Source organism: Sparus aurata, chromosome 20, assembly GCF_900880675.1.
Source record: "Sparus aurata chromosome 20, fSpaAur1.1, whole genome shotgun sequence".
Taxonomy (NCBI): domain Eukaryota; kingdom Metazoa; phylum Chordata; class Actinopteri; order Spariformes; family Sparidae; genus Sparus; species Sparus aurata.
Genome location: NC_044206.1, coordinates 16,963,997 through 16,990,555, shown reverse-complemented (window position 1 = coordinate 16,990,555; position 26,559 = coordinate 16,963,997). Strand labels below are relative to the sequence as shown.

The window sequence follows — 26,559 nt, the reverse complement described above, 5'->3', positions numbered from 1 at the left end:
AGCTCCTGCTACAAGCTTCAGCTGCCAGTAATAATGCTGTCAGAAGTTTTCCATAACCCTCTTCTCCTCATTCCAAACCCCAGAGCAATTTGTTGCCTCTGCATTTGAGGGTCATCCACTATCGGATCATCATTGGCAATGAACTAACATATTTCCAGGGTTTTTTAAATGCCCATAAAGTATAGACTCTTTTGTCTAAGTAGATGCTTTCCACTCTCGGTTGAAATTAAGTGTGGGAACTGTTATTTACTCTCCATTCAAAGTATAAGCCGGTCAAAATAACTACTTTTTGCTGGACAAGACATTGTCCCAGAAACAATTTGCGATAAGTGTTACTGTCTTCAGCTGTCATTTTCAGATTATTTATGCCTCTGAATTAATAATGATATAATAGCATAATATTGCAAGGACATCTACTCCAAGAAGCATGGAACCTTTGATTCTCATGATTCAGATATTGGAATTGGAATGTAAATAAAAAGATGAAATATCCCAAATAGATTAAACATAAAACTGAACTCAATAGAATGCTTACCTCTGCCAATGCCTAAGAGCCCCCTTTTAATTCAATCAAACATTATCCAAAATTAAACTCCCTTCATTGCTCTGAAGTTTAAACTCTCGCATAAGAGCTCAACCATAACGAATAACAAATAAGCCCTATCTCACGATGTTAAAGAAAGTAAGAGAATAATTCCTGGATCCATAACTTTATCTAGATCCGCACCAAAAGTTCATGGGACCTATTCTGGGCTGAGACCCACCATTCAACAAAACAAGAAATAAATTGTGAATAAACGCAAGTATGAACGCATTTGTAAACCAATTGACAATGTCAAGGTCAGCAATAAAGCTATGTCTATAAAACGATAACATATGTGGAGTAAGCCAATAACGTAATTATGATAATGGACCTTATACCATGGTACGTATGTAACCAAGCCAAATGGATGAATGTGAGGATAATTATTCATTTATATAATGTGAATGTTCATGTGAAATTTTAATTGGTGGTCATGGACAATTCAAGGTTGTGCAGACTATCCAACTTCTCCTCACAGTGTTCAAACTGATTATTAGCAACACAATGAGCAAACCTAAATGGAGAAAGAGTTTGCAAAGTCATTTATCAGAACATTGGTTCTTCATCTTAAGAGGCTCTGACTTAAAAAATGCCCTTTTTTAAAACCAGATGCTGATAATTATATTGAGATTTAGGTCTTGATGGGATATTTTACGACCACTGTACATCTCACGCCAGAACCAAGCCTGTAGTGATTTTAAATTGGCATTGTTGTAATCCATCTTGAAGGGTTTCTGTTGTTTGCCCCCTGTCCTCCTTATGGTGACTCCTGCAAACAGACAACATGAGAGACCAACATTAGTTGGATGTTAAACACTTTAAATCGCCTTAGGTTGCCTTGGCTTACTTGCTCTTAGTAGGCACAGAGGAGTAAAGGCAGATTGAGTCTTTTCATGGTTTGTTGCTTAACAACCCATCAATGACACCAAAGTCTAATCACTCATAACCGATTTTAAAAAGGACTCCCTCAATTGACGGGGATTATTCCTGTGTATTTCCTCTTAGCGGTGCAGATTTAAGATGTAAACAAATAGATCTGCTTCTCTACTTATGAATTATGTCTTTCATTCGGAAGTTGTTGTGCGCAGTATGTCTTCATCGAGCCCTTTGTGGATTTGTGGCATTGGAGGTTTTTACATGTTGTCTTTTTGGACACGAAGATGGGATTCATTCATGGATAAGCCTTTTGTTGCTCGTGTTGAGACCATTTTTGTAATTGGTTTGATGGTGTAATGGCAGCAGTGGGTCAAACCTGGGTTGAAGGACAGCGTTGCAATAGAGACAACAGGATGTTTTGTCCAGAAGTACTATGTTCTCATTTTATATCAGAAAAAAAGGCGAGTGAGACCCAACAAGAATTTCGTCATGTGCAATAGTTAGTTAGTAAGAGTTTTAATTATTTTTGCGACTTTTCTAATCATAAAAATGTGTGAATAGAGAAGTGTGAACTGTGAAACACTTATATCTAACCAGCAGCACTGAAAGGTGCTGGTTGTTTTGTTCCTACACTATATTTTATTGTCTACTATACTGCTTTCCATGACTTGAATAGCATGACAGTGTTGTCAACCAGATGTAGTGGCAGTTAAGCATTAATACATGTAAGCATTAAAACAGTTTTCAACTCCATCTTCCACTGCTACTACAATATATTTTTTTCAAGTGAACAATTAACAGAAATTACCTCTGCCCAGGGGGTTATGTTTTTACCATGTCCACTTGGTTTGTTGGTTTGTCTCCAGGGTTAAACTAAATCTGCTTAATGGATTTCAATGAAACATGGATGAACGATGGGTCTCGGCTCAATATAGCCCCATTTACTTTTTGTTTGGAACTTGATAATGAGACTTTTTTTTCCTCCACTTTCCTTAACATTGTGAAGCTGGTTGTTTTTCTACATTTTTGTCAATTTCATGAATGGATCTTGATGAAATAACTTTTAATCCAGAACCTAGTAGAAATCAGAATCTAGCAGATTCAAATATGTTTTGGCTAATTTTGGATTACACTTGATTGAATAAAAGGGGACTGTTAGGGTCTTGCCGAAGGTATACCATGGTAGTTTGGACTGTTGATAATGGGGACTGATGCATAACAGGCTTAGATGATTATTGGAGCTAATATGTAGCATTTATCTGATAATCGGAATTTGTGTTTTTTTTTGGTTGTTCAATTTGTGATAAATACAATTCTGAGAAGGATATTTAAAGTAACCAGGAGTTAAAGTTATCCAATAAATGTAATGTATTAAAAGTAAAAACTTGCCTCGAAAATGTAGTTGAGTGGATAATATATATATTATATAATGGCAATACCCTTGTCAAGTACAAGTGGAACAAAATTGTACTCAAGTGGAGGTCTTGAGAAAACCATACTTGGATTGCAACGATATACCAGTTCAAGATACACCATGGTGCTAAAATTAACGTTGATTGTAATGTGTACATTTGCTTATCTAAAGTATTGAATTCCATCGTGTCAGTGTTATTAAAAATATATTCATTTATTTCAAGGTTACATCAAGTTTCATGTTTGTCAGGACATGATATTTTGTGAAAGTATTTCTTCAACCCACAAAAAACCCTTCTATTTTTGTCACTTTAAGGGTTGTTGTAACTGATATCAATAATAATAATTGTGTAATACCGTATAATGTCATTATAATGTCATTATAAAGCAGTGATAATTTTTCACATGATAAAGTGCAAATCTCATACTGTTGCAACCCTAGTCGGTTCAAAATATCTGTCTCCTTGATTAGTAATGATAGGTGTTGGTATTGGCCCTGAAGAAAACATATTGATCGATCCCTAGAATCAAACCTTGCTGGTAAAGTAGCACGTGTTGTTATTTTGACCACACTTGATATTGACATTGAAAGAAATACAAGAGCAAAATCGTCACATAGAAATGTGTTTGCCAACCATTTCAGAATATGATGAAGTGTTAAGATCCCAGCCAGAGAAGTAGGAATACATTTTGGGGTAATTTGCTTTCCTGTCATCTTTATGAGTTTTGCAGTCGTTAACAAGATGAGTTCTTGTCAGTCGTCGACTTGCAGAAACCAAACAGCCTATAATTTGTAAGCAGATCACCCTCTGCTCCCTCTCTGTCTCTTTATGTTAACACTTGTCTGTATGGATGGGGTATCTGCATTATGCCTGGAGCACAGGTTTTGTTTGGCAGTGTGCAAATTCGGCCGTTATCCTTCCACGCGATCGTTTCCTCTCTCGCTTATCTCTCCTGGCCCCTCCAAAGTCGCCGTACTTCTACACATACACACACACACACACACACACACACACACACACACACACACACACACACACACACACACAATACACACACACACACACACAAATACACACACACACACACACACACACACACACACACACACACACACATACACTGACAGTGATCAGTATAGCTTTCAGACGCTTGTCTGGCTGAGTCTGGCATGAAGCGAAGGCCCTCCCAGGTCCCCTTGCTGTCCTCAGGGCTTGTGTGATTGAGTGACTGGAGTGAGTGGGGGCCAAAGATAATAAGGGGGAAAATATAAAGACATGGGGCGATGATATGATAACACCCCCTACCTCCTCCTTCCCCTCCTCCCTCTCTTTACTCCCCCTTTCCACCTCCCCTTCACTTTTCCTTCTGTTCTTCTTTCTGTCCTACCCCCGATTTCTGTGCACCGAGCCTGTCCCACGCAGAAGTGTAAACCAGAAGTGACATGTGACACCCACTCCCCAGTGATGTGCTGACAAGCGGGTACTAGAATAGGTGACAATGTTTTCTTTTTTTTTTTTTTTTTTTGCCAGACTGGCTTAAATATGGTGAAGGGATTCATGAAGTATTTATGAAATATATTATGAATCATTGGGTCTGTGTTTTTCCTCTGTATTTTAGGCAGCAGCATTTGCTTTTTAATAAGTAAACCTCAGAGAAAGGCGAGAGAGAGAGGGAGAGGAAAGGGGTAAATAGAGGAAGAATTCTTTACATTGCATCTTTGCTGGCGCTTCTTCATAGTTGAAGCTCCGTGTTTACAAATGTTTTAACCCTGGCTAGCGCCCCCTCAGCACACACATGCAGACACACAATTAAACTTAGTTTCTTCCTCTCATCCTAAGTGTTTCTAATGAGGGAGCGTGCCAGAGAGAAAGGGACTGTGTTTTTTGCTCTCAGCGACCAACAGTTTTGCCTTTTCTCTGCTGTTTTTGAAGCCTGCAGTGGAATCTAGCTGTAGCCTTGATCAGAATTACATTGTGGAAGATGAATTAGGTTTTTTTTTTTTTCAATTATCCCAGAGGTTGGCCACTATTAGAGCATCAGCCTACTCCTGCAGTGAGACTAAACTCTTTAGTTTTGTTCTCCTCATCACCATAGAGCTCTTGTTTGTTCTGCATTGTCAAACTTTTTGTACATTCTTGCCTTTGTACGTTTAGAAAATTATCTGTTTCACATAACACATTCTCTGCTTTAAGTGCCCGTGTGAAATGGCTAAGAATTCCCAGTAGGAACAAAAAAAATCTATCACCTCTTATAACCCTAATGGCTCATTAAATTATTGTTATGTGTCCATTTGTTTCCCCTTGCAGTGTTCCTTCCTATATTTATATATTCCTTCCTATATTATATATTCCTTCCTATATTTTTTTAAGAATGTTTTTGTCAATTGTTCAATGTGCATGTTCTTCTCTATGTACTTTTGTTTTAAAAAATCCTTTAAAGGGATGTAAGCATGACTTCTCTGCAGCTTTGAGTTGCTGTTGCTCATAATTTTTGAAATACTGTCGTAAATTCCAGTACAAAACCTGCAGACTCCCAGGAAACTCGTGAGCGTATTGGGAAGTTCAGGAGGGCACATGTTGGAAGGGCTTTGGAGGGGGGCCTTACTGGCCTCATCAGCATTTGAATGTGCTCCGGCTAGTGAAATAACAAAGTATACATAAATATATAGAGATAATGATCTGGCTAAGTCCCTATATGTGCTGCTGTATTCTTATGCTAATGAGCGGGCTATTCAGCGGCAACAATGGTCACATTACAAGAAAAGGCAAAGCACTGAAGGAGATAGTCTTCTGTGCATGTCCACTGACGGACGTGCACATGCACATGCTCAGCAGGCCCGGCTCCTCTCCCTTTGTGTCTAGGTTTTTTTTTTTTTATTACATTTTTCAATTTTAGATAACACTCCAAGAATAGACATCAAACAAAAAATGAATCATAAATCGAGGTCAGGAGTGAACCTCTTTCCAAAGCAGAGAAAGGGTTAAAAGTGAAGGTATTTCTTTCTTTAAAAAAGATGGGAAGACTGATAGGAGAGGAGCTCTTCTCAGCAGAGGGTTCAGTGAACCATATGTAGGTAGCCACAGGCTAATGGGCCGGTTGGTCCCTGGCTTGCCAGGTATCCTGCAATGCACATCTCCTAACACCCCCCCTCTCCTCCTCCTCCACACACACACTTTTTCTCTCCTCGTCATCCTCCGACACCCACCTCTCCCACCCCTCCCACCTTCACTCTGTGAAAATCCCTCCTCCACTTTCCTCTAATCTCACCTTTTTCTCTGGTGCTGACCCGGGGAGGCCCACTTTATTCCCCACTGCACGCCAGAAGCCAGCGTTGTGATCGGAGCCCGAGCCCCTGCGCCGGTTCCCCCTCTCCTCTCCTCTCTCCTTGCCCTGGCTGCCCGCCTCCCCGACGGCTCTGCTCTATTGATTTACTCCTCCAACCAATGCTGTCTGTCTCTGTTTTGCACCACCAGCACCTAGGTCCCTCATCTCTATAACCCTCCCTCTTTCCCCGTTTTCTCTCCTTCCTTCTCTTGCTCTCTTCTTTCTTTCTGTCTTTCTTTTCGCACTTTCTTTCTGTCTCTCCTCCTGTCCCCTCCTACACAACCAAGGGCTAGGGGAGAAAAACCTGTCAGAACTCGAGAGACGGAGGGAAGGAGAGATGGAAGGATGGGGGTGTGGGAGGGGAAACAGGGCCTTTGATTTTTCATTAGAAGCGCCTCCATATTTTAATATTGGGTTTAATCGGGCCCTCATGCCTTAAAGAAATAACCACTGAGAGATGATCCCTCGGCCTTCAAAAAGTATATGGCGCTTCTTCAATCAAAGCCCTCCTCGAATTTGCTCTTTTGTTTGGAGTTCACTTGCAATCCCCCCCTCCCCTCCTCTCTTCTCTTGCCGCCTCTCGGCCTCTTGCTTTGTGGGTACAGTCGTTAGGCTTATTGACTGATCTCGGCTGTACTTAGCAATAGAAATGACTTTGACAGGGAAATACACCACCGGTATCACAGAGGTACAAGCATGAAAGGCCCCTATCACAATAATATACTCTTTCACCAGCAAAGGGCTAGGTATTTCCCCCCCAGAGATAAAATCCTGTTTACTTGTGGTCTAACAAGACAACTGATGGATTCAGTGATATAATGTAACAACAGGAATAAGGATTTAATTGTTTTTATTATTGACTTAAGCTAATAAAGACAAGTTTTTTTTTACAGTTGTCTCTTTTTAAAAAAAAAAAGATATTTTTGAAGCTGATACTCGCTGTCGCCCATAAAAAACTCTCGTCACCTAGTACCTGTTTGGATATGTTGCAGGCTCATTTATTACCATGCCTCGGTTGATCATTCACCTTTTTTATTTGTGTTTTTTTTCTCGACAAGCGCTTCTCTGAGACTCCTTCAGGTTTTTCATGGAAGAAGAACACAATGCCGCGCGTGTAGAAGCCTCCAAAGCACCAACCTGTGAGCTAATGAGAGGCCCCATGCTGTTATCTAAGGCTCCGGCTTCTCTACCACCGCTGCACTTCTATTAGGGGAGAGAACACACACCGGGCTGCCGTTCACATATGTCGCCAGCTTACGCTCTCTAAAGGAGGTTTTCCCCGGGAATGCAAAGGCTCGTAGAAGCCTGCTTTGCTCATACAGTAGCCCGCATTCGCACTTGCACTTGCACAAAGCACACACACACACACACACACACACACACACACACACACACACACACACACACACACACACACACACACACACACACAGTCAGAAGTGGAGGATCCGATGGCACCAAAGACCACAGTGAAACAAAGGCACAAATGACACCCTCCTGTGACAATCCCAATTGTAGCTACTTGCCTTCGTCTGATAATAAATCAAATGCATTAAAAAAAGAGCCCTTACTTAATTGAACAACCTCTCCAGATTTGTTGGTGTAAAAGCAGAGTTGAAGACAACAATTTGTGTGTGTATGTTTTCCTTTGTGCCGGGTGTGCGTGTTAACCCCCTGCCAAGCAGAGATGCATTATTTAAGATGCTGTTGTGATACTTGTGCCTGCTTAAAGGTCTCAGCTTCCTTTCAACGCCATGCCGCATCAGTCCACCTCTGCCCCCACTTGTGGGGCGAGTGGACCAGAGTGGGACCTGCTGGCACTGGTCCACACATTACCTGGGAAAATATCACAGCAGGGGGAGGAAAGGAAGGGATACAGATAACCTTTGAGTTTAGGGCACATTCTTGAGAACATAGAGATGTTTTATTACACCACCTCACTGTCATGTCTTTGCAGTTTTTACATGATGTTAAATGATATTACACCCATAAAACATTTTTTATTTGTGTGCATTTTGTGCCCACCTGAAAGTTGTTTTTATTTTAACTAAGTAGTTGTCATCTGTTACATTAATCGCCAAGTATTATGATAATTGATTGATCTGTTTGAGTCATTTTTTTTAAAGAAAAATAGTCAAAATGATTTAAGCTTCTTGTTCTCTTAAATCTTTTTTGCACTGTGACAGTAGATTAGATATCTCTGGGTTGGGGATGTGATCTGGCCTTTGGGAAACACCAACCGTCATTTTTCACCTTTCTCAGAGATTTTAATCGAGATAATTAATCGAGAAAATAATTGACACTGAAAATCACCATCAGTTGCGGCCCTAGGGGTTTTGATGGAGCAACTCTGACGGTTTGGAAAATTAGAAGTTTAAATGGCAGTTTCAGGCAACCACATGGAGCTGGACTTAAGTGTTATTAGATCTAAATTTGGAAATGCCCAGCCACTTTCCTACTGGTGAAAAAGCCTGTAATGGAACATAGTTTTTTAAATTGAATATGGTTAATTACTCCTCATGCTATGCCACCAGCCGTGTGTGCAGGGGTGAGAAGGGAAAGCTTGGGAACGTGGAAAAAAAAGCATGTGCAAAGGAACTTCAGGGCCCCTCATTACACTCTGCCCCAGGGTATTTTTACGCCTTTTATTTCCCATATAATGAACTGTTTACATTTTTCAGCTTTCCAGGCGCCACAATAATTTGCGCTTGTCCTCGTGTCACTCGTTGTGCTGGGCAAAAAAGCGAGGAAGAGCGTTGGAAGGGAGTGAAATATGAATAGAAATCTCAGTTTATTTGATTTTAAGTATGGTGATTTTATTTTGTAGATGGGCAACTTTTCTTTTACATTACAAAGACCGTTATTGTTGACTGCTTGAAATTAGGGAAGGTCACTGTTTTGCAATTATTGATACACCCTATGTAAACAGATGTTTTTTAAGATTTACTTTCTTCTCTCTGGACTGTGGAGGAACTCAAAAATCATCATGTTAATTTAGCAAATATATACACATGCGTGCACATATACTAGAAAGCAAACGCAAACAAAGGGAAGATCCATATATTTGCTATAATTAAATAAATATAATTTGCTGCTCAGAGGATTATGCCAAACTGATTAGCATATCTGATATGAATTGTTATGCATGCATATGTAATTACATTTTGATGGGTAAAGAAGAATAGGTTTTTTTTTCTTCTCCTGCTATCCATGTCAACAGAGGTAAAACGTGTGTTTTTGACAGGACACCAGCTCCTCCATCGCTGCATTTGACGGGATGTGTGGAGTTTTAAAGGCAGGCCACTTTGCATAAAGTTAAGATGTACCTTTGTACTTCTCCTGTGTGCTTCCGGGAATAGAAGCAAATTCTCACCCAAGATTAAAAAAGTGACAAAAGACAGACCTTTCAAAAGGATTAAAAAAAGCTCCTTTTTTCTTTTTTGAGCAATAAGGTATCTTCTGAAAGCGCTCATTCTTTTTTAGATTACAAAGCCTGATTAGTTGGTTTTGTCTTAAGAAGCGGAGGAGCTCAGCCTTTACATACTGTAACTGAAAAGAGAGAGTTTCGGTGCATTTTCTTTATAGAATAAAAGATTTTACAGGAACAGGTATCTTATGTCTGCTTTTCTGACCCAAAGAGTGATCCTGTTGTCACTTAGGATTTTTTTTTCTCGACACCCTAACTTCTAATCAAAATCTGCCACTGTATTAAGCAGTCAATATTGCGCAGCTGTTTATGTCTCACATCAAATGGAAAGGAAGTAATCACTCAGGAATCTGTTGTTTTCCAGAGGGGGAATCCAAAAACCGGAGTGTATACTGTAGGTACAGGGGAAGTAGCGGCAACACTTTCATTTCAATGACATTTTTCATTCTTTATACTTTCTTTGTTATCTACACTGTTCTCATTGCAGAAACACTTCGTACATTCATCCGTAACAGACAGCTATTTAGAAATACCAAAAAAAAAACAAAAACTGGCATATGGTTTGAAGGCAACGTAAGCCTTAACATTCAAATCAATGCTTCTCCCAGGCTTCCTCGTCTCAATTACTGGTGAAGTCGTCTTTCCCCCTAAGTTGCACTGCAGCTCTTTAAGATGAAACTCGACTTAAATGGAATATGTGGGTGTTTTCCTAGCAACAAATATGTGTGAGTGTGTGTGCCTTGTGTACAAGTGTACATGCTGTCTTCAAATTGATGCTTCTTGTCTGTCTGGTTTTACTCAAATCTGATATTTCTTTTTATGTCCTGACAGCACAACAGTGACCACTTACTTATCCTTGCACAGAAGTTGTGGCATTATTAAAATTAAAAATAAGCGCCTGGATGAATTAAATGTTTAGATAATTCAGTTTTAGTGCAATAAGACTTGATTACTTAATATTTTGAGATAAATATTTCTGAAAATAAACGACCGGTTTCAGAAGGTATAATTATATTATATTTGTAAGTTTACGTCACTTATATTTGCCATTGAGCGCCTTATCTATATTGATTTTAATCAAAAGAAGATTACACACATAACATGACATTTTAACCAGCCTTTCTAGATATTAGGAAATTTGCTGTCACATAATTGAGCGTTGCAACAATTATCACGAAACTTAAAAGTTAATAATTGAGCTGACTGTTGTCTGGCACAATCACAAAACAATTGCAAAAACATCTTGAACAGGACATTTTGACACAGTGCTCCTGTGTGTGTGTGTGGGAGTGGGGCGGTGGGGTATGTGTTTTATTTGAGTCAGTGTTGTCGATCTTCTCTTTTCCCCACAGTAGGCGTTCTGTGGTTAGCTAAGGTCCCCGCGGTTGAGTATTGTTTGGGTGCACTCTTTATCTAATGGGTTTTGTGGTCCGGGTCAATCAGGCCCTCCGTCTAGTCGGTAATTACTCCAGAGAACTGTGGCCCTCACCATCACAATAATAACAACCAAATCACATCAGCCATGACTTTCCACTCAGTGCTCCAGATTATGAGGAGAGACAAAAAAAACAAAAAAAACATCGACTTGCTCGATTGTGATTGGTTCCAAAGTTATTTCAATCAAGGAACTTGATATCATCACTCTTGAGGTTAGAATTGGCTTTTTCAAGTTTGATTTGTGCTCCTCTCATGGAAGGCAGCATCAAAGTACTTGCAATAGCTTCTTCAAACTTTACCTGATAACAGAAAGATATTGGGAAAAGGATACTGTATTTGAGAAAAAAACGCACTGTCCCCAACAGGTAATTGGTGTTCCTCCACTGATTCTCTTACTTTGTTTTATTTATTCAGAGTGGAGAACTAAGTAAATATAGAAAATAGAAAGAATTTCATGTTGAGAAAAAGTGATATTTTCATTCCTATGTTGGTGTTTGTCTTTGATTTTGCCCACCTCCTGCAGCCCACCTAGAAACCCTGTCAAGGCAGGGAGAGAAAGCGAAGGAGGCTTAGTAAACACTTTCTGTGTCTGCTGCTGGTGTGTATTTAGTTTAGAGGGCATGCCAAGAGGCTGTTTTTCCATGGGTCGGGCGTCTGTAAACAAGTGGTACAACGGCAGCCTACTCTTCGACAATCGGAGGTGGCACACTCTGAAGTGTGTATGAAATGTTTTTTTGGACATGGCATTCCCTCTTATTCTAGCCTGTGTGGAGACAGAGAAAGAGAGAGAGTGTGAGACAGAGTTTGTGCTGTGTGTGTGTGTGTGTGAGAGAGAGAGCGAGAGAGGGAAAGAGAGAGAGAGAGAGAGAGGCAACCCCAAATCCGATGGGCCGCCAATGGGTGATGAATTATTCCCTGTCTGAGTCTCAGCATTGGTGTTATCACAGAGCCTGCCACTGCACTGGGATGACAGCGGTGACAGCCCCCAGAAAAGATTTAGCGCTGACAAGTGATACTTCCTCATAATACATCTCCCTGGCCCTCTCCCCTGTCCCCCTGTTCCACAGCCTCTCCATGCACACAAGAGGAGGTTTTTTATCCCTCAACTTATATTTGTTTAAGTGGGCAAGGTGGAGGGGGGGCTCTCTGCCACCACTTCTGTGGCACAAGTGTACTAGGTACAGTAGATCACCTTGGAAGGGAGTCCTGGGCACAAACCCAGACATGCTTGTTTTCAGTACATGTGTTTTGGAGGCACACACTCACAGAGACATGCTCACACACGTACAGAAGCATACGACCAACCTGCATGTGTATGACTTGTCACCAAGTACCATTAGGGGGCTCTCGTGCTTAAGGAATGCCTGTTGTGTTTTTGCATCGACAACGGTACTAATCCATATTTCCTCACTTGTTTTCTCTTTTTGCCCTCCTCTGTTTCTCCCCTCTCTTCTTCTTTTTGTCCTTCTTCCTCATCCTCCTCCCCCTGCAGAAAAGGTCACGTATTGCCTACAGTGATGAGGTGCGCAACGAGCTCCTGGGGGATGACGCCAGCTCCTCAGAGAACCAGGTGAGGTGCTAATCAGGGGCCCAAGCGACGCCAGTGTGGGTGGCTGACTGGCCCCCAGGGTGAGGTAGTGGGCCCCTCATAGGGGCCATCGAGAGCTGAAACCACAGTATTGTCACCAAGTCATGCGGAAGGAACACTGTTTAATGCAAAGCTGGTCTGCCAGTGAGTGGGCTCGGGGCATGGGACCAGTGTCTGGCTAAAGCCAGATTGTGACCCACGCGCACACACACCAAAACACAAACACACAATTCAACACACATTTCAATTCAAGATCCCGGCCTCCCCACTCCAACCGTCAGACAGCTGTTCTCCAGCCGGGTGTGGACTGTGAACAATAATAGATCCTCCATCCTCCGTCAAGGTCCACACACATACACAGACATACATACACACGCAGACTTGCTAAATCTTGTTCTCTGATTCTTCTTTGGTGAATTTACACAATTCAAGTACTCAAAATTAACAAATTTAAGGACGCAGGTTCTCATATAGTTGACGCCTGATATGAAAAAAGAATCACTTCAAATGTTTTTGCACAAGACCTCATAGAAATGATCCTTTAGTCCCTAAATATTTGTATTTATTGTTAAGTATCTGCCCTAAATCAAAAATCTCAAATTCTGTTTGGACTTCTTAATGGCTTTGATCTATCATCTATCAACATATTCACAATTGGTTTATTGTTTATTAAAAGACGATGACTGACACTTTGTTTGAATATCAGCTCAGCCTGTTGAATTTGAGGGAATATAAACAACAGATAAAGACCACATTAACAATTTTCATTCATTGTCAGCGATGCCTACAAAAGATCCATTCACAGCAGTTCTGAAAGTGGCAATGAAGAAGAGAAAAACAATTATCTTGAGTTGTGATCTTAATTGGCCGAAATATGCCACGTTATTTTAAACTTAAGCTGTTTTGAATAAATGTAGATCTGCATCAAAACAGTGATACATCAACGGATTCAGCAAACGTTTTAACATTTAAGACGCACTTACCTATTGCTCACCTGCACAGCTGCCACTCATACGCAGCCACACTCAACTATGACCAAACGTCTTTTGACTAATTATATATTGCCTTTAGAATCGGCTGTCAACTTGGTGGGGTTACTGTGTCTCAAGGCGCACACCATCACACACACGCACATGCAAATAAATACTTTGCATTTGCACACGTGCACGCTCAGGAAAAAAAGAAAAAAGACAAAGATGAATACGTGAATGCATATTTGCACATTTAGTCCCACAGTGCTTTATGTGAGTATATTTAGATGATTCCCAGCTAAGCAAAGCTAAATAAAGTTGTCTTTTTTTTTTTTGAACATTTTCCCTATTACCATTTCAATGATGACCCATGAACTGCACATCTTAGAAACATATGTATCACGAGCAACGATGTGTAATTGAAATGCATATTCCCGGCAAATTAGTGAGACACAAAAGTGACTCTGACATTTTATGCACAAGTTAGAAGGAGATTTGCTGTCAGAAATGTCATGTTTGAGACACTGATGAGTTCTATCAGAGCCCTGTCAAGGAAAAGCTGAAAAATAGCATTGCACTTCTTTTCAAACGTTATTTCCCTTTCATTAAAAATTAATCTTAAAATATCGAAAGATTACATTTACAAATCTAGAATTTATGCAACTCAAAGAAAATTGTTGGTAAATAAAATGCATAAGTGTAGAATTATTATTGTGGAGTGATGTTATACATTTATATTGCACATTTTAGAAATTGCTGTTTTATTTCTGTAATTATTGTTTCAGAAATGTATTATTATTCTTTATATATATTATTCTTTATATATATTATTCTTATTCTATATATATATATATATATATATATATATATATATATATATATATATATATATATATATATATATATATATATATATAGTTTTATATATAGTTTTATATAGTTTTATGTTAAATACTTATATATACTTATATATTTGCTAAATGAAAAACAGCAAAGCATTGTGCCATTGTGTAACCCATCATGTCAGGAAAAATAGAGGTAGCAGAATGTGACATCTGTGAACACTGTCTACAGCTTTATTCCTAATTCTCAGTGCACATCAAAAAAATAATCTAAATTATCATTGGTTAAACTATATAAAAAGAAAATAAATTATACATAGATGTATAAATTGTAATTACTTTAAAACATACTTATCTTTTGGGAATTTAGGCCAGAAGTGATGCATTTACAAAACAATCTAAGCTATAGAAAGTGACATTTTCCTTTTTTCTGCTTGTCTTCATTTTTTTTTATTCTCCTAAATTCTATTTTGCAAGAAAAGATTATCAGGACTCTAAACTTTAATGTGTTTGAAAAAAATACACTATAAATTAATTAAAAACACATGATTAATTAGCAATATTACTGTCTGAAGTCTAACTTTAAAAATTCTGATTATATGGTTTATATAAAACATACACAAAGCCTTCGAAAGAGTTCATTCTGGGGGCATAAGCAAAGTAAATAGATGATATACATTTTCCCTTTTTCTCCCAGGTGCCGCATTTACATCATTTTCATTTTAAAACTTGTGGAGATAATACTTGTCTTGGTCTTGCTGTGAGTGGAGTACTCGGAACTTCAGGGTTTTTTTTTATCTAACGAGACGGCGGTGATAGGAGAGGGGAAAAGATGGTGGGGGCCGGGGCAAGTCGGTCAATTTAATTCCTGACGATCTGAAAGAGGTCAGGATCATTTCATATAGCCCTGGCTGAGCAGATCATTACCAGTCACAAATCTGTTGGTTACATGGCAAGGATTTATAGCTAAGTAAATAGGGAACCGTCATAAGTTCTGAAAATGGCGTGTTGGCCCTGCGATAATGGCTAAAGGACGATTTAATAGAGTTCGGCATTTATTCGTTATCTGTATGCGGACAGAGACTGAATTGGCACTATCGCTCGTTTTTTTAATAATGTGGTAGGCTACTATTGCACATTTTTTTTTCCCTTTCTGTTTCCTCTGCATGCAACGCACGCACACACAGACGCACACACAGACGCCACACACAAAGCAGCACATGCACACACATTTTTCACACACGAACACTATACGGAATAGTTTCGATTTCAGTCACAGCAGAAGGCTTGGCCACAAGAGATTGTGCTGGTTTGAGCCGGCATGGACCAGATTTTACAGGCTACAAAGGAAGCAGATTACCACTTGTATCGAATTCCGTATTGGATAAAAAAAAAAAAAAAAATCTTTTGTTTGAAAAAAAAAAAATTGCTGATTATCATAACAGAAAAATTGCAGCAGTGCAATTTTGAATACTGGCTGGCATCACAAAAACACAAGGAAAGGCGCTCATGCAGGAGTAATTATAACATTTACAATGTTCTGTATTTACTGCTCTATATCTCTTGAGCAACGCGAGCATCGCTGGCTGTACTAAAGAATGGATGCCAAAGAAAAATAAAGCTAAACAGGAAGAAACACAGCTCAACATGGCCCCTCGTATAGTTTTAACAAATCCACCGCGAGGACTTGCAATCAGTCAGGCAGCAGAAATGAGCTAGAACAAGTTTTGTTTGGTGCCCATTGACTGATGGCAGAGCCGGGGTGAGGGATCGCAGGATCTGCTGGGTGTTTTTCAAGCCCCGAATAACCACATCCACAGTGTCGTTTTAAACTTTGGCCTCTTCAATAATGCATTCTTAGTGGGGAGTTGCTGCTTAAGTTAGAAGAGACAGTTTCCACTCTTAAGTGCGTCTTGTTACTGCCGTCATTTTCGAGGAAAAGAAAGCCCTTTAGAAAAACATGCAATTATACTTGTTTACCTCCCACATCGCGGATATTGACAATAGTTTTATATTTGCAATATATTTCAGGGAACTGAAAAAAACTGAAAAAAATTATGCTGGAACTATTTTAGAGATGTTTCTAAAATTACAAGTGGAAATGACAAAGGGAAGATTGTAATGTGTGAAGCGCCTGATATTTTTAATTTTTTTTATATAGCATAGACTCCTCCTGAATTTATTATTATATGACAAATTTCTAGTGGTGCAATATAAATAGAGGAGACAAGTGTTGTACTGCACAGTGTTGTTTTTTGCCGTTTAGTATTTCAGTTCAAATGTTAAATGTTATTTCTTTGATTTATTCTGTTCATAAAAGCTGTTTGCAGGAGCAGGTGCTTCATTTTCTTCTCTCTGTCACCTGTTTTTGAATTACTTGAAAACAAAGATGCCATTTTCTAACCCCGTAACCTTAAAGTTAGGAATCAAGTTTGCAGTTCAAGATCTAAGAACTCTCTTCTTTTTAAATGATCCAAAATTCAAAATAAACAGCACAAGCAATACTGGCCCTGAGCCTCCCTTTAGATCTGCTAACCTTTAATGTTGGCCAAGAAATGTGGATTTAAAAAAAATAACAAATCACCTCTAAAAGGCTCACGAATCAAGAAATTTGTCCTTCCCCCTTTTTCTTCCAAACATGTTGCATTCCCACGATAAGCCCCAGCCTTCTCTTTCCTTCTCCACAGCCTTCACTTAAGAGCAGGCGAGGGAAGCAACCTTTTTAATTGTGATTAGACATAATTAATGGCAAATGGGATTGTTGCCCTCCCTCAAACGTCTGATTCATTATCAGAGATGCAAGGTTTTCCAGGACAGGGAATAAGACTAGCATTTCTTATTTACTTCACTTTATATTTGCTATTCTCTTTCATCAAAAATGTATAGCTATGCTAAGATTCATTTTTCATGATCCGTGGCTGTCCCAATAATAAGCTGCACTGTATGGATGTACAGTGGTAGCCTCACATGGCTTTTCACACATAATCTAAACAGTGTGCACCTTTGCTGAGATGCAAAACCGGTAAGGTACATGAAATATTGACAGCATATCAGCATTGATAAAGTGTGGTACAAATAGAGTGGCTCAGCATTTCTCCAGCTCAGTTCCAAAGGGCACACATTTCTTTTCATCCATTTCCAGAGAATTCAGCAAAATGACAGATACAAACTATTTTTCCTCAACATTTAAAACTGTAACTGTGCAGACTATATTTTACACCCTTGTCTCTCTCTTGCTATATCAGCTTTTGTGATCTGACTTCCTTGATAATGTTAGTTGATATTGCAAGTCGAGCGATCCATTCCCTCTCGTTGTTTAATGTGACAGCGCCAGGACTTGATCTTTGTTTGTTCAAAAAAGTCAGCCCGAGCAGCGTGTTTTAGCTCCGTTTAATGTGTTTGTCTTGTGATTTCCAAATACTAAACATACAAATGGATAAATCGTCAAGGTTAATTCCGCACCCAGCCACATGACTGATCTTCTTCCTGCCATGTTTTTACTGCTTTTTTAATCTCTCCCTCACTCTCTCCATCTTCCTCTCTTGTCTCCTCTGCTCTCATGATGCAGTTGATAAAGTTACGTGAAGAGGTAAGTGCTTCTCTGCTCTAACAATTTAAATCCTGCTTTCCCACTGAAATTTCAATTTGCCCTCCTCTCTCCTGTAGAAAATTAAAATCGTCTCATTTGGATACTTTCTTTTTTTTGTCATGTCTGATTGAACAGCTGACAGGCCATGCTAAAGATAATGAATTAACTGAAGGCAAGGTTTCCCTACCTTGAATATCAGAAAGTGAAGATAAGATATTATTCCTGATATGCCTTTTTGAAGACAAATATTGGAGAATGAAGGCTTAGACTAGCTTCAGTTATTGGGCCCAACCCAGTTTCTTCAACTTCTTCGTTTTAAGAGGGAACTGCTTCTTGTTAGTATCCCTTAATTTTCATGAATGGGGTCATAGTAGTTCCCCTCTGCCACTGTAATAAGTTGGACTTAGGTATATAGTTGGTGTTATGATATGTGTTTGACAGACTTTATGGTAGTCTTGTCATTTGTCACTGCATGAACATCACCACCTTTCACTATTCATGACATTTTAATGCATTTTATTGTTCGTGTTAAAAGGTCGAGTGGTGAAAGTTTAATTTATTAGTCATTTACAACACCAGGGTTGTAGAATTAAATTAGTCCCTTTGTGCTACATAAGTAGAAAAAGAAAACAAAAACTATGTCATATTATTGAGTACTGAAGATGAATTGAGGAATCTTTCAGCCTGAAAAAAAAAAGAAAAAGCTGTTCTGTAGTCTGGTGGTATGGCAGTGGATACTTCTTTATCTTTTGCCAGGTGGCAGCAGGGTGAACCGACTGTGTCTGTGGTGGCTGTTGTCTTTTATTATCCTTTTGCAATGGAAGCTACTGTGCGCTGTATGCAATGTAACAAAACTGCTCAAGTGTCAACTCAAGTGTAATTTGTGGTGTGCAATGAAAATGTTAATCAGTTTAAACAATCACTAATGTCAAGAGACCTTTGACATCTACATGAATGTATGAAACTCTCATTCACTGTATGTGGCTGGCTGGCAGATCAAGTTTCTGTGGTTCTTCTCACTTTGTGTGATGCTGGCTTCAAATTTATAATTAGTGTGTATTTACAAAAAAAAACAAGAGTTTATCAGTCAGAACATTAAGTATATTGTTTTTGTACTGTATTCCAGTTGAATGCATTTCAAATTCTGTTTTAATTTATGTTATTCACAGCATCCCAATTTCTTAAGAATCATTATTGTATAAACACACGCCCTTAAATAGTATTTGGATTTAACAGATAAAGTTAGCCACAGTCCAGCCAGTAGGAGTCACAGTTAGCTTTTTGCTTAGCTGACTACCAAAGAAGAAATACTGTCCTAAGCCTTGTGAATTAATGATGGTGACATAAGAAGCTATTTGGCATTAATAATGATTTTATTATCCATGTAGCTTGTCAGGGAAAAAAGTTTCCTGTGTCCAGCCCAATTAGCAACAGTTGGCATCACTGTCCTCACTACTGTTCTCACACTGTGAGTTGTGCAACGAAAAGCACTGATCCCCTTGAACTTTTGTTGGATAATCTATACGAGCTGTAATAATAATATAGACGTTGGGCTAATTGAGCTTCTACACTCACAATTGAATACAAATGGACTTTTTGTAAATTGAATTCATCTTTCAATTTAAATAAAATGATTGAAGCAAATATATGATATTGTACTGCTATGGCAACCCAAGCCAAATCGATTTATCAAGTATCTTTAAGACTCACACCAACACACCCGACATCATTTAGTTTTGTAGCAAGGGTGATAATTCAAACCAGGAGTTTGAAAATGTTCAAAACGTTGATTTAACGATCATAATAGTTTGGTGCATTTAACTTTAACAGCTACTGTTTATTTGCTCAAATAGCATCATATGTTACTGTAATGTCAATTCTCAATAACGTTATGTCAGTTTTTGATAACGAGTAAATATCAAATATGCACTTAACAATCACAATGCTGATAATTAACGCTCAGTAGTTAGATTTCAAATGCCCATGACCATCATATTTTATAGAAAGTGCGTTTACCTGTAATTGAGGCAGTTTGTTTGTGTGCTTCTGTAGGTCATATGATATCACCTGTCCTTTGAAGCAGGACTGAACTTGTACTTGAAGTACAGTGTGTTGTTAAATGTGCCTTTGAGTGAGGTTATGATCAAGCGAAGCAGAGTAATTCAATTCCTATCAAAGCCTCACCATTCACACCTATCCATAATTTAGAGCACCATCCTGGCCCAGATGCCATGTTATGGTGCTTTTTTTCTTTTAGCTCTACTTTTGTTTCCCCTTCTTCTTCCCACTATTGTTGTGCATTTCCTCCTCGCCCGAGGTTCAGAAGACATCTTCAGTTGCCTCATCTGTCTCCCCCCTTGGAACGGCTCGATCTGTGCCATTGGGCTTGATTCTGTGCCCTCTTCGCCATTGCATTTCTCCATTGCAGTGTTTTACCCTTCTGCTCTTCCTGCATTTGAATCAAAGGCTGGTACAGCTTATACACACTTAAGCCTCGCTTTAAAAAAAAAAAACTATACTTTTTTTCTTCCGCTGGAAAACATGTTTAAATATTTAGCACCCATATTCACAGCTGTTTGACACTTGTAATTCCTCGTCTTACAAGTCCCAAACAAACGGCACAGAAGATCACACAGTCAGTCTGAATCACAGCTGTCATCATTATTCACTTTGACTCTCCCCCACCCTTATTGAAATAATAAGGAAATCATCTGAACTTTGGAAAATGGTGATAGTAACCGCCTGTGTTTGATATTGAAAAAAGGCAGGAGAGCGAAAGAAGAGGGGAGAGATTTCTTTTGAGCTACAGCTGCATTGTTCTGGGGCTCCCTGTTAATAACTTACAACTGAAGAGTGTTTCTTGACGCAAAAAAGCACAACAAAAAAACACAATTTTCATGGTTCCTAAGAAGATCTTTGTTCAAAATGTAGGTGTCAGATGAAAAGGCATACATGCATAGACAGAAATGGTGGCGGTGGTGAGGGGGGTTGTGGAGAAGAAGGTGCACCGTTGCACTTGGAGATGCACAATATTTATCATATATTGTATTTAAATCCGTTGCTAGAATGCTCCATGAGACAATCAGATGTGATTTTGGTGAGATCCTCAGTTTTTTTCCTAAATAGATTCATGGCAGATCTGAGCTGCGAGCTAGTTTTTGAGCTTGAAGAGGTGTTAGAGTTTGAGTGTCTTTGCCTTATTCTGAAGGTTTCATGATGGTTATATCAGAACCACAGGGGTCAAGCCTTGATATGGGACGTTGTAGCACAGTTGGGTGCTGGCAGCCACTTTGCATTTCCTTCGACAAAAATGCTGACAAGAGTGTCTTGCTTTTTGCTTTCTAACTGCAGACTAAAACCATAGCTGAACACTTGGATGCATTCCTATTTTGTGGCTGTTGTGTGGCATTCGTATACTGGAACAAAAACTGCTTTTCAGGAAAGATAGACTTGTTTTTATATCAGCTTCACAGACATAATCTCTCTATCAGCCTCAACTGTGACTACATACTGTAGGTTGTTTAGTTTTAATTGTACGTGTTCCTTTTCATTATTTTCCATTGTATCATCCTGTGTCCGTGGCTGGATTGTTTCATTATTAGGGCCATCACAGTGTGCCATTACTGGATTCTTAGTGGCTGAACTCTCACCCTTTCCTTCAGGTTCTGTCACCGTCAAACTCGGGGCGCATTATTCTAATGATCACACACACACACATATACACCGCCACCACTGCCACCACTACCTCCCCCCCCCCCAGCGCCACCTCCTCCCACCTCACGCACCCACCCACCCACATTCACCCTCCCCTCCCCTCCCCCTGGCCCTAAAAGAAGACAGAACGAGGGAGAGAAGAGAGAGAGAGAGGAATTCAGGAGGAGAAAGCTTTGAAGTGGCTTTCCATCGCAGTGAGTCTGCCGGCCGTCTCCCCGAGACGTGTCACCTTTGCCGAGAGGGAATAGGAAAATCACGTTTCGAATGGTAATGATAACATACTAATCACTTGAGCTCTTTGAAGAACCCGGGGAGTGCGCTACTCTGTCAGTATCCCTGGCTGCCTCATGCTCCCAGGCACACACAGGCACTGCAGCCATGGTCTAGGTGTATTAGCTTAAGCATTGCATGTCAATACGTCCCCTCTGATCCATAGGGGCTCATTATAGCCCAAGCTTGGTATCCATTTTCTCCCGTTTGCACACTGCCACCATCTCTGCCGGTGCCACCACCACTTCCACACCCATGTAACCCCTCCCTGAAGTCCCCTACCACACCCTTTCTCAAAAAACACACCTCGCATCCTGTCCCACTCGTCGCTCTCCTCCTGCCTTCAGCCCATTTCACCACCCGCCCACCCACCCGTTCTCCCATCCCTCCATCCTCCCCCTGCCCTCCCTTTAACTATTAAAAAGTATCTCTGCAATTTTAAATGACATCTGTCAGCGGCACGAAGAAAAAGGAAGCGAGGGAAAGAAAAGAGTTCAGAGGGAGTTTTCTCCTCCCTGCTCTTTTCCCATCCCTCTTATTGTCAAACTTTGAAAAGTGTGTCGTTGACTTTTTTTTCTTTTTTCTCCTCCTCGTTTTTTCATTTCCTCTGAGTGATTAGCTGGTACACATTTTGACAGCCTTACCAAAACTAGAGATTTCACTTCTCCCCCTGTCCCCTTCGCTCATGTGATGGGCATAAACCCTTGTCAGAGAGGCGGTTGTCATTCGTCGGGTTGTTTTTGAGTGTCAGATGTGTTACATCTGATCAGTTTCTTAACATAGCATATTAGAAAGGCCATCAATAGCAACAACATTCGAGTAAACATTTAAGTCTTCCATGTTTATGCTGTTTATGATCCTGTCTACCGAATGCAGTTTGAATTTAATGAAAGCTGCGTCTTAGGACTTGCACGTATGCACGTTTGAAGTTTCTATGTTAAATACGTGCTTGAAACTTGCATTGAACGCATAGATCAACAATAGAGTTTACTGAGAGTACACCATCCATCTGCCCAATGAGACGGACTGTGCGATGGTAAACAGAAATATTGTAGAAGGCAACAAGACAATATAAGCAAAAACATGAATTATCAAAGGTTGTTTTTTTTTAAAAAAAAAATCCACCTTAATATTTGAGTGACAGTTTATACAAAGATTAGGGAAGTGTTGTTAATTTTTAACCAATCACCAAAATAACAGTTGGTCAATAATTAAAATCTGCTTGAGGTAACCATGATGATGAAATGAAAGTGCATAAAATGAAAGAATTTTGATAGAACAGTTAATTTCCAGGCATTATTTGAAACAAGGAGTGATCAAACGCATGCTTCCATTATTAACCCCCTTGTGATATAGTACACCAGAATCTTTTAATGAGAGACACAGTTTATTAGATCTCAGGAATCGTGTTAAAATCATACAGTTTAAGGTTGTAATCACACAATTGGATTTAAGCAGACATATGGGCAACTGGTTTTGTTTTCCTCAGACTAGTACCATTCTTTTAAAGAAAACCTTGCATGACTGTTCAAAGCAAGGACACAATTTTTGAGAAGGGGGGGGGATCCAATCGAAACAATTAACTAATATTATATCTGTAAAGTAGGTATTCTCAGAATAGTTCCCAGTACTCAGACAAATTAACTCCCTGTACTGTTAGCTGAGTAAGAATAGTGCTTACACTATATAGGAAAGCATTCAAGTTATTTTCAAGTGACCTCAACTAACAACATGCATACAAAACTCAATATAATTCCTTTCATTCCTGAAAACTCTAGCGGTAACATAATGTAAAAAATTCCACTTCCCTCAGGATAGTCACACATGCATTACATTGAACACTACAAATTGTAAGGTATAGATCAACATGCATCGCAGGTGATGCAAGCTTTTAGATAACTTGAGGATACAAGAAAGTAGTTTAAAAGCTATTAAAATGCGTGGGCCCTTATCTATAGGGCTGCATGTTTATTTTATATATGTTAATGTACAGTGCAGTGATTGTATACATGAACACAATGAAATAACACCATAATGGTACATTCCTCCTTTCGAGGCCCCCCAAGATGGAACTCAAGGCCGTCGACAGATCCGATCTTTTCTCGTCTTGCTTGTCAGACATGAATTGTTCGACTATAGAGAAGAAACCAGATTTTTCTTGGTATCTAAGGAGTAGCTATCAGTTGGTATGTTCACACACGATATCCGAGCCCTACCTACCACCTTGATATTCATAAACACCCACTTTGAAAAAAAATGATCAAATTGTCTTTTTAATTATTTATGAAACACATCTTTTCTTGATATGCTCTGTGAACTTGGTGCTTTCAATGGGCAGCCTCGTCAATTGTTGATAACTGTGAGTAAGCCAACGGGGGGATGCAGTAGCTCATTTATCGTGAATACTGTTTTGGTCCTCCAATGCGGATAAACAAGAAGGGGAAATGAAAAACATTGCACACCTCTATACATGTCAATTTAGTCATAAAGAAAATTAATTAGATTATTTTCTTTTGGAGAGGTTTAGATATTATTGTTAATTTAATTGTTGTCATTGAAGAAATCTTTCACTTTATGTGTTGCATCACTGTCTATAATCAAGGGGATAAATGGTACTTTTATCTTAAATTTCTTCTCCAGTTGGAAGCCATCACCTGGACAGGATTTTAACGGGAAAGCGTCAACTGCAATTTAATTTAATTTTAATTCACTCCACCTCCCTGCCTTAACTTTTCTCTGTGTGCACCAGAAGGCTGCGCTGTGAAACAATACCAGGAGACAACAAACCTCAAAGTAGTTCTTGTTTTTATGTCCAAGATGAGGCGGCAGCACCTCTTACATTGTCAGCCTCAACATGCATATGTTTGATATTCCATCAGCATATAACACATTGTCATCCATGAAGGTTATTGCCAACCTGGCTGTATTATGTTGTCGCTGTGGATGTGGTCTGTCTGTTTAGGTGACAGTGTTGATGTGTTTCTTTGAAATGGGTCCCAGCCCTCTCAATCAGTTTTTTTTTTTTGTGTTTGTTTCTCTGGTTTTATTTATTTTTTTCTCTCCATTTGTTACAGAGAGCGCATCTGTTGGACAACACAGAGAAGCTGGAAAGGTCATCACGGAGACTGGAAGCCGGCTACCAGATAGCAGTAGAGACTGGTACGTATTCTGTTTTGGACTGGGTGAGGATGAGTGAGCGACAGCAAATTGTCTTGCTCATATGCGAGGTGGGTGGATATATGTGTTTGTGTGTGTGTTTGGGGCGGCGGCGGAGGAGGGGGGGTCGCATAAAAAAAAATAAATAAAAAAACTCTTTCCTTGACGTCTGATGACATTTTCGGGAGCACATCAAAGGCGAGCCAAGGAAGGAGAGAGAGAGGTGTACAGGCGACAGATCGGGCGCTGCTTCTACTTGCTCTGCTCCCGAAGAAAATTTGTGCATCGTTGTGGCTGTGTGTGTGTGTGTGTGTTGGGTGGGTGGTGGTGGTTGTGGTGGTGGTGTTTTTTTTTTTTTTCTCTCTCCACAAACAGACAGGGGGTCTATGAAAATAAACAACGTCAGCGTTCCTCCTGAAGTTCTTAATTCGGGAGTGCAGAAGGAAGAAAAAAACATAATATCACTTTCTAAATAAACCATCCAAAAAAAACACACAAACTCCTTTTTTCCCTCATTATCAAGGATGGTTTTTATCTTAAAATAGGAAAAAAAAAAAAAAAAAAGAAGCTCATTGGGATCTTAAATAGATTTAACCAGTTAGCATATTTTTTTTCCCCCCCTTCCTGTCTTCCTTCCTGACAGTCACCACATTATCGAGGCGGAGTGTATTCCTCAGAGATGTATCAAAGCTCATTCTTGAAGTATCAACCGGCTTTCTGTGGCTTCCGTTGTAGTTTTGAAAAAGTTTGTCAATTTACACTATAATCGCGGGGTGGCTGGCGTGTGCGACATCGACAGATTTAATAATTCAAGTCAAGGAAGGTTCGCACGCAGACCACCGGCTTTTGATGTTCTCTGTAACTTGCATTCACAAATTCATAAATATAATCTACATTCTCTGCTTAAAAATGTTGATTCAGACGCTTCAGATGATGCTGCCGTTATCCGAGTTGCTCGACTGTGTCAGATTCTGCGACAGCCGACAGGTCTTTTAATTCTATCTGCTGGAGTGGCTCGAATGTTTTCCCTCACAGCTTGGTTGGTGTTAAAGAAGTGGGCTATGGCTTAACAGTGTTCAGTACCTACTGGGCCTGGTGGTTTCTCCTGCCGGAGTGGGCCACATGCCCCTTGACCTTGTGTCACCGGTAGCCGTCTCATCCACTGTGTGTGCGGCTAGCTAAGAACAATGCTCGTTTATCCTGCCTTGGTCCCGCACACTTGGCTTGGTCTGCACCAGCTGGGGCTGTGTTTGTGGTTTGGTGGGGAAGCTTCGCCCCGCGTCTTTAATCCATGACCCCTTCCTTTACTCTGCTGTCGATACCAACCCTTCGCTCAGATGCACAACCTGAAATGGCAATGTCTGAG

The 26,559-nt window shown here is 39.7% G+C and overlaps 1 protein-coding gene across 4 annotated transcripts in view; it reads left to right on the top strand.

Moving 5' to 3' along the window:
- Positions 1–26,559, top strand: part of vti1a (vesicle transport through interaction with t-SNAREs 1A) — a 126,728-nt gene that overhangs the window by 13,033 nt on the left and 87,136 nt on the right. For 2 of the 4 annotated variants that reach the window (XM_030400300.1, XM_030400303.1), the window contains exons 4-6: positions 12,556–12,633; positions 18,033–18,053; positions 25,112–25,196. In XM_030400300.1, the coding sequence (XP_030256160.1) occupies positions 12,556–12,633; positions 18,033–18,053; positions 25,112–25,196 (184 nt within the window). The remainder of the gene's footprint in view (positions 1–12,555; positions 12,634–18,032; positions 18,054–25,111; positions 25,197–26,559) is intronic. The other 2 variants (XM_030400302.1, XM_030400304.1) reach the window with 1 other exon arrangement.